The sequence below is a fragment of the Scyliorhinus torazame genome, chromosome 14, assembly GCF_047496885.1.
Source record: "Scyliorhinus torazame isolate Kashiwa2021f chromosome 14, sScyTor2.1, whole genome shotgun sequence".
Classification (NCBI taxonomy): domain Eukaryota; kingdom Metazoa; phylum Chordata; class Chondrichthyes; order Carcharhiniformes; family Scyliorhinidae; genus Scyliorhinus; species Scyliorhinus torazame.
The window spans coordinates 183,452,900-183,469,491 of NC_092720.1; the positions used below are offsets into that span (position 1 = coordinate 183,452,900).

Below are 16,592 nucleotides of genomic sequence, written 5' to 3' on the forward strand. Positions count from 1 at the left end.
CCCTCCCTCACTCACAGACTCTCAGTCCCTCCCTCACTCACTGACACTCAGTCACCCCCCTCACTCACCGACTCTCAGTCCCTCCCTCACTCACAGACTCTCAGTCCCTCCCTCACTCACCGACACTCAGTCCCTCCCTCACTCACTGACTCTCAGTCCATCCCTCACTCACCGACTCAGTCCCTCCCACACTCACCGACTCTCAGTCCCCCCTCACTCACCGACTCTCTGCCCCCCCCCCTCACTCACCGACTCTCAGTCCCTCCCTCACTCACCGACTCTCAGTCCCCCACCTCACTCACCGACTCTCAGTCCCTCCCCTCACTCACCGACTCAGTCCCCCCCCCTCACTCACTGACTCTCAGTCCCTCCCTCACTCACCGACTCTCAGTCCCCCCTCACTCACAGACTCTCAGTCCCCCCTCACTCACCAACTCGCAGTCCCCCCCTCACTCACCGACTCAGTCCCCCCCTCACTCACCGACTCGCAGTCCCCCCCTCACTCACCGACTCTCAGTCCCCCCCTCACTCACCGACTCGCAGTGCCCCCCTCACTCACCGACTCTCAGTCCCCCCCCCTCACTCACCGACTCTCAGTCCCCCCCCTCACTCACCGACTCTCAGTCCCCCCCCTCACTCACCCACAGACTCAGTCCCTCCCCTCACTCACCGACTCAGTCCCCCCCCCTCACTCACCGACTCAGTCCCCCCCTCACTCACCGACTCGCAGTCCTCCCCCTCACTCACCGACTCTCAGTCCCCCCCCTCACTCACCGAATCAGTCCCCCCCTAACTCACAGACTCTCAGTCCCCCCCCCTTACTCATCGTCTCTCAGTCCCCCACTCCCTCATTCACCGACTCTGTCCCCCCCTCACTCACCGACTCGCAGTCCCCCCCCTCACTCACCGACTCTCAGTCCCTCCCTCACTCACAGACTCTCAGTCCCCCCCCCTCACTCATCGTCTCTCAGCCCCCCCTCACTCACCAACTCTCAGTCCCCCACTCACTCACTCACCGACTCTGTCCCCTCCTCACTCAGACTCGCAGTCCCCCTCTCACTCACCGACTCGCAGTCCCCCCTCACTCACCGACTCTCAGTCCCCCCCCTCACTCACCGACTCAGTCCCCCTCCCTTACTCACCGACTCTCAGTCCCCCCCCTCACTCACCGACTCTCAGTCCCCCCCCCACTCACCGACTCTCAGTCCCTCCCTCGCTCACTGACACTCAGTCACCCCCCTCACTCACCGACTCTCAGTCCCTCCCTCACTCACCGACTCTCAGTCCCCCCTCACTCACCGACTCTCAGTCCCCCCCTCACTCACCGACTCTCAGTCCCCCCTCACTCACCGACTCTCAGTCCCCCCCCTCACTCACCGACTCAGTCCCCCCCCCACTCACCGACTCTCAGTCCCCCCCCTCACTCACCGACTCAGTCCCCCCCCTCACTCACCGTCTCTCAGTCCCCCCCTCACTCACCGACTCTCAGTCCCCCCCTCACTCACCGTCTCTCAGTCCCTCCCTCACTCACCGAATCTCAGTCCCCCCTCTCACTCACCGACTCGCAGTCCCCCCCCTCACTCACCGTCTCTCAGTCCCCTCCCTCACTCACCGACTCTCAGTCCCCCCCCTCACTCACCGTCTCTCAGTCCCCTCCCTCACTCACCGACTCTCAGTCCCCCCCCCTCACTCATCGTCTCTCAGTCCCCCACTCACTCACCGACTCTGTCCCCTCCTCACTCAGACTCTCAGTCCCTTCCCTCACTCACCGACTCTCTGTCCCCCCCCTCACTCACCGACACTCAGTCCCCCCCCTCACTCACCGACTCTCAGTCCCCCTCCCTCACTCACCGGCTCTCAGTCCCTCCCTCACTCACAGACTCTCAGTCCCCCCCCTCACTCACCGACTCTCAGTCCCTCCCTCGCTCACTGACACTCAGTCACCCCCCTCACTCACCGACTCTCAGTCCCTCCCTCACTCACAGACTCTCAGTCCCCCCCTCACTCACAGACTCTCAGTCCATTCCTCACTCACCGACTCAGTCCCCCCCCTCACTCACCGACTCTCAGTCCCTCCCTCACTCACCAACTCTCAGTCCCTCCCTCACTCACCGAATCTCAGTCCCCCCTCACTCACTGACTCTCAGTCCCCCCCTCACTCACCGACTCTCAGTCACCCACTCACACACCAACTCTGTCCCCCCCCCTCACTCACCGACTCTCAGTCCCCCCCACCCCTCACTCACCTACTCTCAGTCCCCCCCTCACTCACCTACTCTCAGTCCCCCCCCTCACTCACCGACTCTCAGTCCCTCCCTCACTCACAGACTCTCAGTCCCTCCCTCACTCACTGACACTCACTCACCCCCCTCACTCACCGACTCTCAGTCCCTCCCTCACTCACAGACTCTCAGTCCCTCCCTCACTCACCGACACTCAGTCCCTCCCTCACTCACTGACTCTCAGTCCATCCCTCACTCACCGACTCAGTCCCTCCCTCACTCACCGACTCTCAGTCCCCCCTCACTCACCGACTCTCTGCCCCCCCCCTCACTCACCGACTCTCAGTCCACCCCCTCACTCACCGACTCAGTCCCCCACCTCACTCACCGACTCTCAGTCCCTCCCCCTCACTCACCTACTCAGTCCCTCCCCCTCACTCACCGACTCTCAGTCCCTCCCTCACTTACAGACTCTCAGTCCCTCCCTCACTCACCGACACTCAGTCCCTCCCTCACTCACCGACACTCAGTCCATCCCTCACTCACCGACTCAGTACCCCCCCCTCACTCACCGACTCTCAGTCCCTCCCTCACTCACCGACACTCAGTCCATCCCTCACTCACCGACTCAGTACCCCCCCCTCACCCACCGACTCAGTCCCCCCCTCACTCACCAACTCTCAGTCCCTCCCTCACTCACCGTCTCTCAGTCCCCCCTCACTCACCGTCTCTCAGTCGCCCACTCACGCACCGACTCAGTCCCCCCCCTCACTCACCAACTCTCAGTCCCTCCCTCGCTCACTGACACTCAGTCACCCCCCTCACTCACCGACTCTCAGTCCCCCCCTCACACACCAACTCTCAGTCCCTCCCTCACTCACCGAATCTCAGTCCCCCCCTCACTCACCGACTCTCAGTCACCCACTCACTCACCGACTCTCAGTCCCCCACTCACTCACTCACCGACTCTGTCCCCTCCTCACTCAGACTCGCAGTCCCCCCCCTCACTCACCGACTCTCAGTCCCCCCTCACTCACCGACTCTCAGTCCCCCCTCACTCACCGACTCTCAGTCCCCCCCTCACTCACCGACTCAGTCCCCCCCGCTCACTCACCAACTCTCAGTCCCTCCCTCACTCACCAACTCTCAGTCCTTCCCTCACTCACCGACTCTCAGTCCCCCCTCACTCACTGACTCTCAGTCCCCCCCCCTCACTCACCGACTCTCAGTCCCCCCCACCCCTCACTCACCTACTCTCAGTCCCCCCCTCACTCACCGACTCTCTGTCCCCCCCCTCACTCACCGACTCTCAGTCCCCCCCACCCCTCACTCACCTACTCTCAGTCCCCCCCTCACTCACCTACTCTCAGTCCCCCCCCTCACTCACCGACTCTCAGTCCCTCCCTCACTCACCGACTCTCTGTCCATCCCTCACTCACCGCCTCTCAGTCCCCCCCCCTCACTCACCGACTCAGTCCCCCACCTCACTCACCAACTCTCAGTCCCCCCCTCACTCACCGTCTCTCAGTCCCCCCCTTACTCATCGTCTCTCAGTCCCCCACTCACTCACTCACCCACTCTGTCCCCTCCTCACTCACCGACTCTCAGTCCCCCCCTCACTCACCGACTCTCAGTCCCCCCCTCACTCACCGACTCAGTCCCCTCCCTCACTCACCGACTCTCAGTCCCCCCCCTCACTCACCAACTCGCAGTCCCCCCCTCACTCACCGACTCTCAGTCCCCTCCCTCACTCACCGACTCTCAGTCCCCCCCCTCACTCACCAACTCGCAGTCCCCCCCTCACTCACCGACTCTCAGTCCCCCCCCTCACTCACCGACTCTCAGTCGCCCCCCGCACTTACCCACCGACTCAGTCCCTCCCCTCACTCACCGACTCAGTCCCTCACTCGCTCACTGACACTCAGTCACCCCCCTCACTCACCGACTCTCAGTCCCTCCCTCACTCACAGACTCTCAGTCCCTCCCTCACTCACCGACACTCAGTCCCTCCCTCACTCACCGACACTCAGTCCCTCCCTCACTCACCGACTCAGTACCCCCCCCTCACTCACCGACTCTCAGTCCCCCCCCTCACTCACCGACTCAGTCCCCCCTCACTCTTCGTCTCTCAGTCGCCCACTCACTCACCGACTCTCAGTCCCCCCCCTCACTCATCGTCTCTCAGTCGCCCACTCACTCACCGACTCTCAGTCCCCCCCCTCACTCACCAACTCTCAGTCCCTCCCTCACTCACCGAATCTCAGTCCGCCCCTCACTCACCGACTCTCAGTCACCCACTCACTCACCGACTCTCAGTCCCCCACTCACTCACTCACCGACTCTGTCCCCTCCCTCACTCACCGACTCTCAGTCTCTCCCTCACTCACAGACTCAGTCCCTCCCTCACTCACCGACACTCAGTCCCTCCCTCACTCACTGACTCTCAGTCCATCCCTCACTCACCGACTCAGTACCCCCCCTCACTCACCGACTCTCAGTCCCCCCCTCACTCACCGACTCAGTCCCCCCCCCTCACTCACCAACTCTCAGTCCCTCCCTCGCTCACTGACACTCAGTCACCCCCCTCACTCACCGACTCTCAGTCCCCCCCTCACTCACCAACTCCCAGTCCCTCCCTCACTCACCGAATCTCAGTCCCCCCCTCACTCACCGACTCTCAGTCCCCCCCTCACTCACCGACTCAGTCCCCTCCCTCACTCACCGACTCTCAGTCCCCCCCCTCACTCACCAACTCGCAGTCCCCCCCTCACTCACCGACTCTCAGTCCCCTCCCTCACTCACCGACTCTCAGTCCCCCCCCTCACTCACCAACTCGCAGTCCCCCCCTCACTCACCGACTCTCAGTCCCCCCCCTCACTCACCGACTCTCAGTCTCTCCCTCACTCACAGACTCAGTCCCTCCCTCACTCACCGACACTCAGTCCCTCCCTCACTCACTGACTCTCAGTCCATCCCTCACTCACCGACTCAGTACCCCCCCTCACTCACCGACTCTCAGTCCCCCCCTCACTCACCGACTCAGTCCCCCCCCCTCACTCACCAACTCTCAGTCCCTCCCTCGCTCACTGACACTCAGTCACCCCCCTCACTCACCGACTCTCAGTCCCCCCCTCACTCACCAACTCTCAGTCCCTCCCTCACTCACCGAATCTCAGTCCCCCCCTCACTCACCGACTCTCAGTCCCCCCCCTCACTCACCGACTCTGTCCCCCCCTCACTCACCTACTCTCAGTCCCCCCCCTCACTCACCGACTCTCAGTCCCCCACTCACTCACTCACCGACTCTGTCCCCTCCTCACTCAGACTCGCAGTCCCCCCCCTCACTCACCGACTCTCAGTCCCTCCTCACTCACCGACTCTCAGACCCCCCCTCACTCACCGACTCTCAGTCCCTTCCCTCACTCACCGACTCAGTCCCCTCCCTCACTCACCGACTCTCAGTCCCCCCCTCACTCACCAACTCGCAGTCCCCCCCTCACTCACCGACTCTCAGTCCCCCCCCTCACTCACCGACTCTCAGTCGCCCCCCGCACTTACCCACCGACTCAGTCCCTCCCCTCACTCACCGACTCAGTCCCTCACTCGCTCACTGACACTCAGTCACCCCCCTCACTCACCGACTCTCAGTCCCTCCCTCACTCACAGACTCTCAGTCCCTCCCTCACTCACCGACACTCAGTCCCTCCCTCACTCACCGACACTCAGTCCCTCCCTCACTCACCGACTCAGTACCCCCCCTCACTCACCGACTCTGTCCCCCCGCTCACTCATCGTCTCTCAGTCGCCCACTCACTCACCGACTCTCAGTCCCCCCCCTCACTCACCAACTCTCAGTCCCTCCCTCTCTCACCGAATCTCAGTCCCCCCCTCACTCACCGACTCTCAGTCACCCACTCACTCACCGACTCTGTCCCCCCCCCTCACTCACCGTCTCTCAGTCACCCCCACCCCTCACTCACCTACTCTCAGTCCCCCCCTCACTCACCGACTCTCAGTCCCCCCCCCTCTCTCACCGACTCTCAATCCCCCCCCACCCCTCACTCACCGACTCTCAGCCCCCCCCTCACTCACCGACTCAGTCCCCCCCCCTCACTCACCGACTCTCAGTCGCCCCTCACTCACCGACTCTCAGTCCCCCCTCACTCACCGACTCTCAGTCCCTCCCTCACTCACCTACTCAGTCCCCCCCTCACTCACCGACTCTCAGTCCCCTCCCTCACTCACCGACTCTCAGTCCCCCCCCCTCACTCATCGACTCTCAGTACCCCCCCCTCACTCACCGACTCTCAGTCCCCCCTCAATCACCGACTCTCAGTCCCCCTTCAATCACCGACTCTCAGTCCCCCCCCCTCACTCACCGACTCAGTCCCTCCCTTCCTTACCGACTCTCAGTCCCTCCCCACTCACCGACTCTCAGTCCCTCCCTCACTCACTGACACTCAGTCACCCCCCTCACTCACCGACTCTCAGTCCCCTCCCTCACAGAATCTCAGTCCCCCCTCCTCTCTCACCGACTCGCAGTCCCCCCTCACTCACCGACTCGCAGTCCCCCCCTCACTCACCGACTCTGTCCCCCCTCCCCTCACTCACCGACTCAGTCCCCTCCCTCACTCACCGACTCTCAGTCCCCTCCCTCACTCACCGACTCTCAGTATCTCCTCACTCACCGACTCGCAGTCCCCTCCCTCACTCACCGACTCTCAGTATCTCCTCACTCACCGACTCTCAGCCCCCCACCTACTCACCGATTCTCAGTCCCTCCCTCGCTCACTGACTCTCAGTCCCTCCCTCACTCACCGACTCAGTCCCCCCCTCACTCACCGACTCTCAGTCCCCCCCTCACTCACCGACTCTCAGTCCCCCCCTCACTCACCGACTCTCAGTCCCCCCCCCTCACTCACCGACTCTCAGTCTCCCTCCCACTCACTCACCGTCTCTCAGTCCCCCACTCACTCACCGACTCTCAGTCCCCCCCTCACTCACCGACACTCAGTCCCCTCCCTCACTCACCGACTCTCAGTCCCCTCCCTCACTCACCAACTCTCTGTCCCCCTCACTCACTGTGGTAGTATGCATTTGGGGTCATGTGGGACTGTGAAGCCGTGATGTCATTGGCTGACAGATCCCGGGTCCTGGTTGGCTGTTTATCTCTAGCTCCGCCCTGAAGGCGGAGTATAAGAACCAGGAGTTCTCCCCCGCAGGCCAGTCTGTTGCTGAACTGCGGGGAACAAGTCACGCTTAATAAAGCCTCATCGACTTCATCTCTATTCGTCTCTCGTGAGTCTTTGTGCGCTACAATTTATTAAGCGTGCTTAAAGGACTCTGGAGCTCAGGATCATCCCGGAATGCCTGAGGATCAGCCCCCACGCAGTGAACTCAGCAGCTGTTTTTAAACACTGGCAGACTTGTTTCGAGGCCTACCTCAGAACGGCCCCCGGCCGGGTCACAGAAGACCAGAAACTACAGGTCCTGCACTCGAGGGTAAGCCCGGAAATCTTCCCTCTCATAGAAGACGCAGAGGATTTCCAGACGGCGTTCGCAGCACTAAAGAGCATCTATGTTCGCCCAGTGAACCAGATCTACGCACGCTACCAACTCGCAACGAGACGGCAAAGTCCCGGAGAATCGCTAGACGAATTCTACGCCGCGCTGCTAATTTTGGGACGGGCCTGCAGCTGCCCGCCGGTAAACGCGATTGAACACACGGACATGTTCATTCGCGATGCGTTCGTGGCTGGTATGAACTCTCCCCAAATCCGCCAAAGACTTTTAGAAAAAGAGTCGCTAGGACTCTCAGAGGCACGGGCCCTTGCAGCCTCACTAGATGTGGCCGCGCGAAACGCCCACGCGTATGGCCCCGACCGCGCGGCAGCCCCTTGGGTTCCGTGGACCCCCGTCGCGACAAACCCCCCCCACCCCACAGGCTTGCGCGGTTTAGACGCCAAGTCGTCCCGGGGGAGCCGGTGCTATTTCTGCGGCCAAGCGAAACACCCCCGGCAGCGCTGCCCGGCCCGCGCAGCGATTTGCAAGAGCTGCGGGAAAAAGGGCCATTTCGCGGCTGTGTGCCGGTCCCGGGAGGTCGCCGCTGTCCCCGGAGAAGAAGGAGCCCTGCGCGTTTCAAACGCTCCCCAACCCCCCAGTGCCCCATGTGCGACCCACAGGCGCAGCCATTTTGGGTCCCGGCCACCGCTGTCCCCGGAGAACAAGGAGTCCTGCGCGTTTCAAACGCTCCCCAACCCCCCCAGCGCCCCATGTGCGACCCGCAGGCGCCGCCATTTTGGGTCCCGGCCACCACGAGGGGAGGAGGGGCGCCGCCATCTTGGGACCCCCCAGCCCTGTGCGACGCATGGGGGCGGCCATTTTGTCCACCGCCGCCGCCATCGTGACCCCCCAGCCATGTGCGATGCATGGGGGCGGCCATTTTGTTCACCCCCGCCGCCATCTTGGATGGCAACAATGGACCCCAGCATCGACGGCTCCACGGGGTTCGAGGAAGACGCTGAAGCACTACGACCATGTCTGGCCTCAATGATGCTGGACCAAGCACGGCCCCGGACACTCCAGACGACGACAACAACGGTGCTGATCAACGGGCACGAGACACCATGCCTGGTCGACTCCGGGAGCACAGAAAGCTTCATCCACCCCGACACGGTAAGACGCTGTTTTTTGACCATCCGTCCCAGTGCGCAAAAGGTTTCCCTAGCTGCAGGATCCCACTCCGTACAGATCAAAGGCTTCTGCATAGTGACCCTAACGGTGCAAGGGAGGGAGTTTAAAAACTACAGGCTCTACGTCCTTCCCCAACTCTGCGCGCCCACATTACTGGGATTAGACTTCCAGTGCAATCTGCAGAGCCTAACTTTCCAATTCGGCGGCCCAATACCCCCACTCACTATCTGCGGCCTCGCAACCCTCAAAGTTGAACCCCCGTCCTTGTTTGCAAACCTCACCCCGGATTGCAAACCCGTCGCCACTAGGAGCAGACGGTACAGCGCCCAGGACCGGACATTCATTCGGTCCGAAGTCCAGCGGCTACTGAAGGAAGGCATAATCCAGGCCAGCAATAGTCCCTGGAGAGCACAGGTGGTAGTAGTAAAGACAGGGGAGAAGCAAAGGATGGTCATAGACTATAGCCAGACCATCAACAGGTACACACTGCTAGATGCGTACCCACTCCCCCGCATATCCGACATCGTCAATCGGATTGCCCAATATAAGGTCTCCACCGTGGACCTCAAGTCCGCTTACCATCAGCTCCCCATCCGCCCAAGTGACCGCAAGTACACAGCCTTCCAGGCAGACGGACGATTATACCACTTCCTAAGGGTCCCATTTGGCGTCACAGACGGGGTCTCGGTCTTCCAACGAGAGATGGACCGAATGGTTGATCAACACGGGTTGCAGGCCACGTTCCAGTACCTCGACTGTTGATTCCCAAATTTCTTTCTCAGACAGTCTGGCCTCAATAAAAGTCGAGATGGATTCGCACGTAAAAAGAAGTTATTTTATTTAGCTTGCAAGCTTAATTCATCTCACAGAAACATAAGAGACATCCAGTCTCCTACATCCCAGAAAGCGAATGAACAAAGAGACAAAGGGATCTCTGCAAATCAATTCAAATGGTATCAAGTTTCACATACTCGACGCCCATAGGTCAGCCTATATCCCTCCTGACCTGTTTGATCTATTCTGATTGGCTCACTTCCAATCCCTTTCTCTGGCCCCTATCAATGCAGCATCACTCTCATAGACATACCTCTTCCTGCTTTTTCCATGCGGTCTCAAATCCCTTTGTCTCTATCTGCCAAAATCAAAGTGGCTTATTTCTACATTACATTAACTAATATCTCTAAAGTAACTATTTTATATCACATTCGTCACGACAACGTAACCATCTGCGGCCACGATCAGCAGGACCACGACGCCCACCTCCAAAAATTCCTCCAGACCGCTAAAGCCTTGAACCTCACATACAACGAGGACAAGTGCGTTTTTAGCACAAACGGGCTAGCCATCTTGGGATATGTAGTGCGCAATGGGATAATAGGCCCCGACCCCGAACGTATGCGCCCCCTCATGGAATTTCCCCTCCCTCACTGCTCAAAAGCCCTAAAAAGCTGCCTGGGGTTCTTTTCATATTACGCCCAGTGGGTCCCCCAGTACGCAGACAAGGCCCGCCCCCTAATACAGACCACGACCTTCCCTCTGTCGACAAGAGGCTTGCCAGGCCTTCAGCCGCATCAAAGCGGATATCGCAAAGGCCACGATGCGCGCCATCGACGAGTCCCTCCCCTTCCAGGTCGAGAGCGATGCCTCCGATGTAGCTCTAGCGGCCACCCTTAACCAAGCGGGCAGACCCGTGGCCTTTTTCTCCCGAACCCTCCACGCCTCAGAAATCCGCCACTCCTCAGTGGAAAAGGAAGCCCAAGCCATAGCGTAAGCTGTGCGACATTGGAGGCATTACCTGGCCGGCAGGAGATTCACTCTCCTCACTGACCAACGGTCAGTAGCTTTCATGTTCGATAAATCACAGCGGGGCAAAATTAAAAATGACAAGATCTTCAGGTGGAGGATCGAGCTCTCCACCTTCAACTATGAGATCTTGTACCGTCCCAGAAAGCTGAACGAGCCGTCCGATGCCCTATCCCGCGGCACATGTGCCAACGCACAAAATAACCGTCTCCAAACCCTCCACGAGGACCTCTGCCACCCGGGGGGTCACTCTGCCACCCGGGGGGTCACTCGGTTCTACCATTTTATAAAGTCCCGCAACCTCCCCTACTCCATGGAGTAGGTCCGTACAGTCACAAGGAACTGCCACATCTGCGCAGAGTGCAAACCGCATTTTTTCAGGCCGGATAGTGCGCACCTGATCAAGGCTTCCCGTCACTTTGAACGCCTTAGTCTGGATTTCAAAGGGCCCCTCCCCTCACCGACCGCAACACATACTTCCTGAATGTGGTGGACGAGTACTCCCGTTTCCCCTTCGCCATCCCCTGCCCTGACATGACAGCGGCCACAGTCATCAAAGCCCTTAACACCTTATTCACACTGTTCGGTTGCCCCACATACGTCCACAGCGACAGGGGGTCCTCCTTCATGAGTGACGAGCTGCGCCAGTTCCTGCTCAGCAAGAGTATAGCCTCGAGCAGGACGACCAGCTACAACCCCCGGGGGAACGGGCAAGTAGAGAGGGAGAATGGCACGGTCTGGAAGACCGTCCTACTGGCCCTACGGTCCCGGGATCTCCCAGTTTCACGGTGGCAGGAGGTCCTCCCGGACGCCCTCCACTCCATCCGGTCGCTACTGTGTACCACCACTAACCAAACGCCTCATGAGCGCCTCCTTGTCTTCCCCAGGAAGTCCTCCTCTGGAACGTCGCTGTCGACCTGGCTGGCGGCCCCAGGACCCATCTTGCTCCGGAAACATGTGCGGGCGCACAAGTCGGACCCGTTGGTCGAGAGAGTTCGCCTCCTCCACGCGAACCCGCAGTACGCCTACGTGGAGTACCCCGACGGCCGACAGGACACTGTCTCCCTGCGAGATCTGGCGCCCGCCGGCAACACGCACACCCCCTCGACACCAATCACCCCCTCCCTGCCACCGGCGCACCCCGCGACAGCCCCCTTCCCGGGAGGATCGGTCCTCCTCCCAGGTCCGACCAGAAGTGAAGCTGAAGCAGAAACCGTAAAGATCCCGGAGGCGACAACACTGGAACAAGCACCACCACCACCGGGGCTGAGGCGATCGACAAGGACGACCAGACCGCCCGCCCGACTCGTGGCATCGGTGTAACACTAGAATGTTATGGACTTTACGAGAATGTTTTTTTTTTCCTTTTCCCTCTTACGAATACTGTAAATAGTTCAAAACAAAAAAAAACCCTGTACATAGCCCAGTGTAGGGCACTGTGATGACATGCAAAAGTTTTTTTTCCTACCAGGACCAGCCTTGTAAACCCCTACCACCATGCGAAGCACCACCCCGCCGGGTTCATTTTTAACAAGGGGTGAATGTGGTAGTACGCATTAGGGGTCATGTGGGACTCTGAAGCCGTGATGTCATTGGCTGACAGATCCCGGGTCCTGGTTGGCTGTTTATCTCTCGCTCCGCCCTGAAGGCGGAGTATAAGAACCAGGAGTTCTCCCCCGCAGGCCAGTCTGTTGCTGAACTGCGAGGAACAAGTCACGCTTAATAAAGCCTCAGCAACTTCATCTCTATTCGTCTCTCGTGAGTCTTTGTGCGCTACACTCACCGACTCGCAGTCCCCCCCACCCCTCACTCACCTACTCTGTCACCCCTCACTCACCTACTCTCAGTCCCCCCTCACTCATCGACTCTCAGTCCCCCCCCTCACTCACCTACTCTCAGTCCCCCCCTCACTCACCAACTCTCAGCCCCCCCTCACTCACCGACTCGCAGTCCCCCCTCACTCACCGACTCTCAGTCCCCCCCCACCCCTCACTCACCTACTCTCAGTCCCCCTCACTCACCGACTCTCAGTCACCCCCTCACTCACCGACTCTCAGTCCCGCCCCACCCCTCACTCACCTACTCTCAGTCCCCCCTCACTCACCGACTCTCAGTCCCCCCCCCACCCCTCACTCACCTACTCTCAGTCCCCCCTCACTCACCGACTCTCAGTCCCCCCTCACTCACCGACTCTCAGTCCCCCCCCCTCACTCACCGACTCTCAGGCCCTCCCTCACTCACCGACTCTCCGTCGCCCCTCACTCACCGACTCTCAGTCCCCCCCTCACTCACCGACTCTAAGTTCCCTCACTCACTCACCGACTCTCAGTCCCCCCTCACTCACCGACTCTCAGTTCCCCCTCACTCACCGACTCTCAGTTCCCTCTGTCCATACTCCAGGTATTTCCTCAGCCACTCGATACACTCCACCTCCAGGTAATCTTTCCATGCCTGATTGTCGGCCATGTCCCGGTTCCAGCCGTTTTTGATGCTCTCTCCCCAGTGGACCGGGGTTACCCACACGTTGTTACGCTTGTCGAAGTTGATGAAATCATTTCCATCCCACCCCTTCTGGTTAAATCCAGTCGTTGTCCCGTCATCCCTCAGGTCACAGCCAATCATCGATTGGTAAACATGGATCCCTGTTGATCAGAAACACAATCCACCAATCAGAGCCTTTCATTGGCAAATAGGGTTAAGGAAAATCCCAAGGCTTTTTACACGTACATAAAAAGCAAGAGGGTAGCCAGGGAAAGGGTTGGCCCACTGAAGGATAGGCAAGGGAATCTATGTGTGGAGCCAGAGGAAATGGGCGAGGTACTAAATGAATACTTTGCATCAGTATTCACCAAAGAGAAGAAATTGGTAGATATTGAGTCTGGAGAAGGGGGTGTAGATAGCCTGGGTCACATTGAGATCCAAAAAGACGAGGTGTTGGGTGTCTTAAAAAATATTAAGGTAGATAAGTCCCCAGGGCCTGATGGGATCTACCCCAGAATACTGAAGGAGGCTGGAGAGGAAATTGCTGAGGCCTTGACAGAAATCTTTGGATCCTCGCTGTCTTCAGGGGATGTCCCGGAGGACTGGAGAATAGCCAATGTTGTTCCTCTGTTTCAGGAGGGTAGCAAGGATAATCCCGGAAACTACAGGCCGGTGAGCCTTACTTCAGTGGTCAGGAAATTAATGGAGAGAATTTTTCGAGACAGGATCTACTCCCATTTGGAAGCAAATGGACGTATTAGTGAGAGGCAGCACGGTTTTGTGAAGGGGAGGTCATGTCTCACTAACTTGATAGAGTTTTTCGAGGAAGTCACTAAGATGATTGATGCAGGTAGAGCAGTGGATGTTGTCTATATGGACTTCATTAAGGCCTTTGACAAGGTCCCTCATGGTAGACTAGTACAAAAGGTGAAGTCACACGGGATCAGGGGTGAGCTGGCAAGGTGGATACAGAACTGGCTAGGCCATAGAAGGCAGAGAGTAGCAATGGAAGGATGCTTTTCTCATTGGAGGGCTGTGACCAGTGGTGTTCCACAGGGATCAGTGCTGGGACCTTTGCTCTTTGTAGTATATATATAAATGATTTGGAGGAAAATGTAACTGGTCTGATTAGTAAGTTTGCAGACGACACAAAGGTTGGTGGAATTGCGGATAGCGATGAGGACTGTCGGAGGATACAGCAGGATTTAGATTGTCTGGAGACTTGGGCGGAGAGATGGCAGATGGAGTTTAATCTGGACAAATGTGAGGTAATGCATTTTGGAAGGTCTAATGCAGGTAGGGAATATACAGTGAATGGTAGAACCCTCAAGAGTATTGAAAGTCAAAGAGATCTAGGAGTACAGGTCCACAGGTCATTGAAAGGGGCAACACAGGTGGAGAAGGTAGTCAAGAAGGCATACGGCATGCTTGCCTTCATTGGCCGGGGCATTGAGTATAAGAATTGGCAAGTCATGTTGCAGCTGTATAGAACCTTAGTTAGGCCACACTTGGAGTATAGTGTTCAATTCTGGTCGCCACACTACCAGAAGGATGTGGAGGCTTTAGAGAGGGTACAGAAGAGATTTACCAGAATGTTGCCTGGTATGGAGGGCATTAGCTATGAGGAGCGGTTGAATAAACTCGGTTTGTTCTCACTGGAACGAAGGAGGTTGAGGGGAGACCTGATAGAGGTCTACAAAATTATGAGGGGCATAGACAGAGTGGATAGTCAGAGGCTTTTCCCCAGGGTAGAGGGGTCAATTACTAGGGGGCATAGGTTTAAGGTCAGAGGGGCAAGGTTTAGAGTAGATGTACGAGGCAAGTTTTTTACGCAGAGGGTAGTGGGTGCCTGGAACTCGCTACCGGAGGAGGTGGTAGAAGCAGGGACGATAGTGACATTTAAGGGGCATCTTGACAAATACATGAATAGGATGGGAATAGAGGGATACGGACCCAGGAAGTGTAGAAGATTGTAGTTTAGTCGGGCAGCATGGTCGGCACGGGCTTGGAGGGCCGAAGGGCCTGTTCCTGTGCTGTACATTTCTTTGTTCTTTGATACCAGGAGGCTCCATTCACAATACAAACCCAGCCAATGGGATTTACTGCCCCATCCACAGCCAATCAGCCTGTTTCCTAGATCTCGATCCACTCAGGGCGTCTCCACATTGGACCCCCGAGTGTTGGGAGATTGAGGACTCACCTCCTGACTGGTTGGTCCTGGTCATGAGGATCGGAACATGATATTTGAAATTCTCCTCCCGTTCCCGTGCGAGATACTTCTTCCGTTCCCAGAACTCAGGCCCCTCACTGTCCACCATCCACTGCTCCCGGGGAATCAAATCCTTCCGATCGCTGTCGTACATAATAAACTGGACACCATCCACATATCCGACAGCCACAAACTCCGGGAATCCAGGGATTGGAGTTATCCCCGTGAGGAAATACCGGAGAGAGTGAGAGCCTGAAAAACACAGAGACATCAGGGACTGAACCCCAAAACACCAACACCCACACAGAGACACATCAGGGTCCGAACCCCAAAACACCAACACCCACACAGAGAGACATCAGGGTCTGAACCCCAAAACACCCACACCCACACAGAGAGAGACATCAGGGTCTGAACCCCAAAACACCAACACCCACACAGAGACACATCAGGGTCTGAAACCCAAAACAGCAACACCCACACAGAGAGACATCGGGATGTGAACCCCAAAACACCAACACCCACACAGAGAGTCATCAGGGTCTGAACCCCAAAACACCAACTCTCACACAGAGAGACATCGGGGTGTGAACCCCAAAACACCAACACCCACACAGAGAGACATGGGGATGTGAACTCCAAAACACCAACACCCACACAGAGAGACGTCAGGGTCTGAACCCCAAAACACCAACACCCACACAGAGAGACATCAGGGTGTGAACCCCTAAACACCAACACCCACACAGAGAGACATCAGGGTCTGAACCCCAAAACACCAACACTCACACAGAGAGACATCGGGGTGTGAACCCCAAACCACCAACACCCACACAGAGAGACATCAGGGTCTGAACCCCGAACCACCAACACCCACACAGAGAGACATCAGGGTCTGAACCCCCAAACACCAACACCCACACGGAGAGACATCAGGGTCTGAACCCCCAAACAGCAACACCCACACAGAGACATCAGGGTATGAACACCAAAACACCAACACCCACACAGAGAGACATCGGGGTGTGAACCCCAAACCACCAACACCCACACAGAGAGACATCAGGGTATGAACCCCAAAACACCAACACCCACACGGAGAGACATCAGGGTCTGAACCCCAAAACACCAACACCCACACAGAGAGACATCAGGATGTGAACCCCAAAACACCAACACCCACA

General features: G+C 58.0%; 1 protein-coding gene across 3 annotated transcripts in view; it reads right to left on the reverse strand.

Moving 5' to 3' along the window:
• Nucleotides 1-16,592, reverse strand: part of LOC140390264 (major histocompatibility complex class I-related gene protein-like) — a 110,769-nt gene that overhangs the window by 92,102 nt on the left and 2,075 nt on the right. For all 3 annotated transcript variants that reach the window (XM_072475274.1, XM_072475273.1, XM_072475275.1), the window contains exons 2-3: nt 15,400-15,660; nt 13,088-13,360 (exon numbers count right to left, since the gene is read on the reverse strand). In XM_072475274.1, the coding sequence (XP_072331375.1) occupies nt 13,088-13,360; nt 15,400-15,660 (534 nt within the window). The remainder of the gene's footprint in view (nt 1-13,087; nt 13,361-15,399; nt 15,661-16,592) is intronic.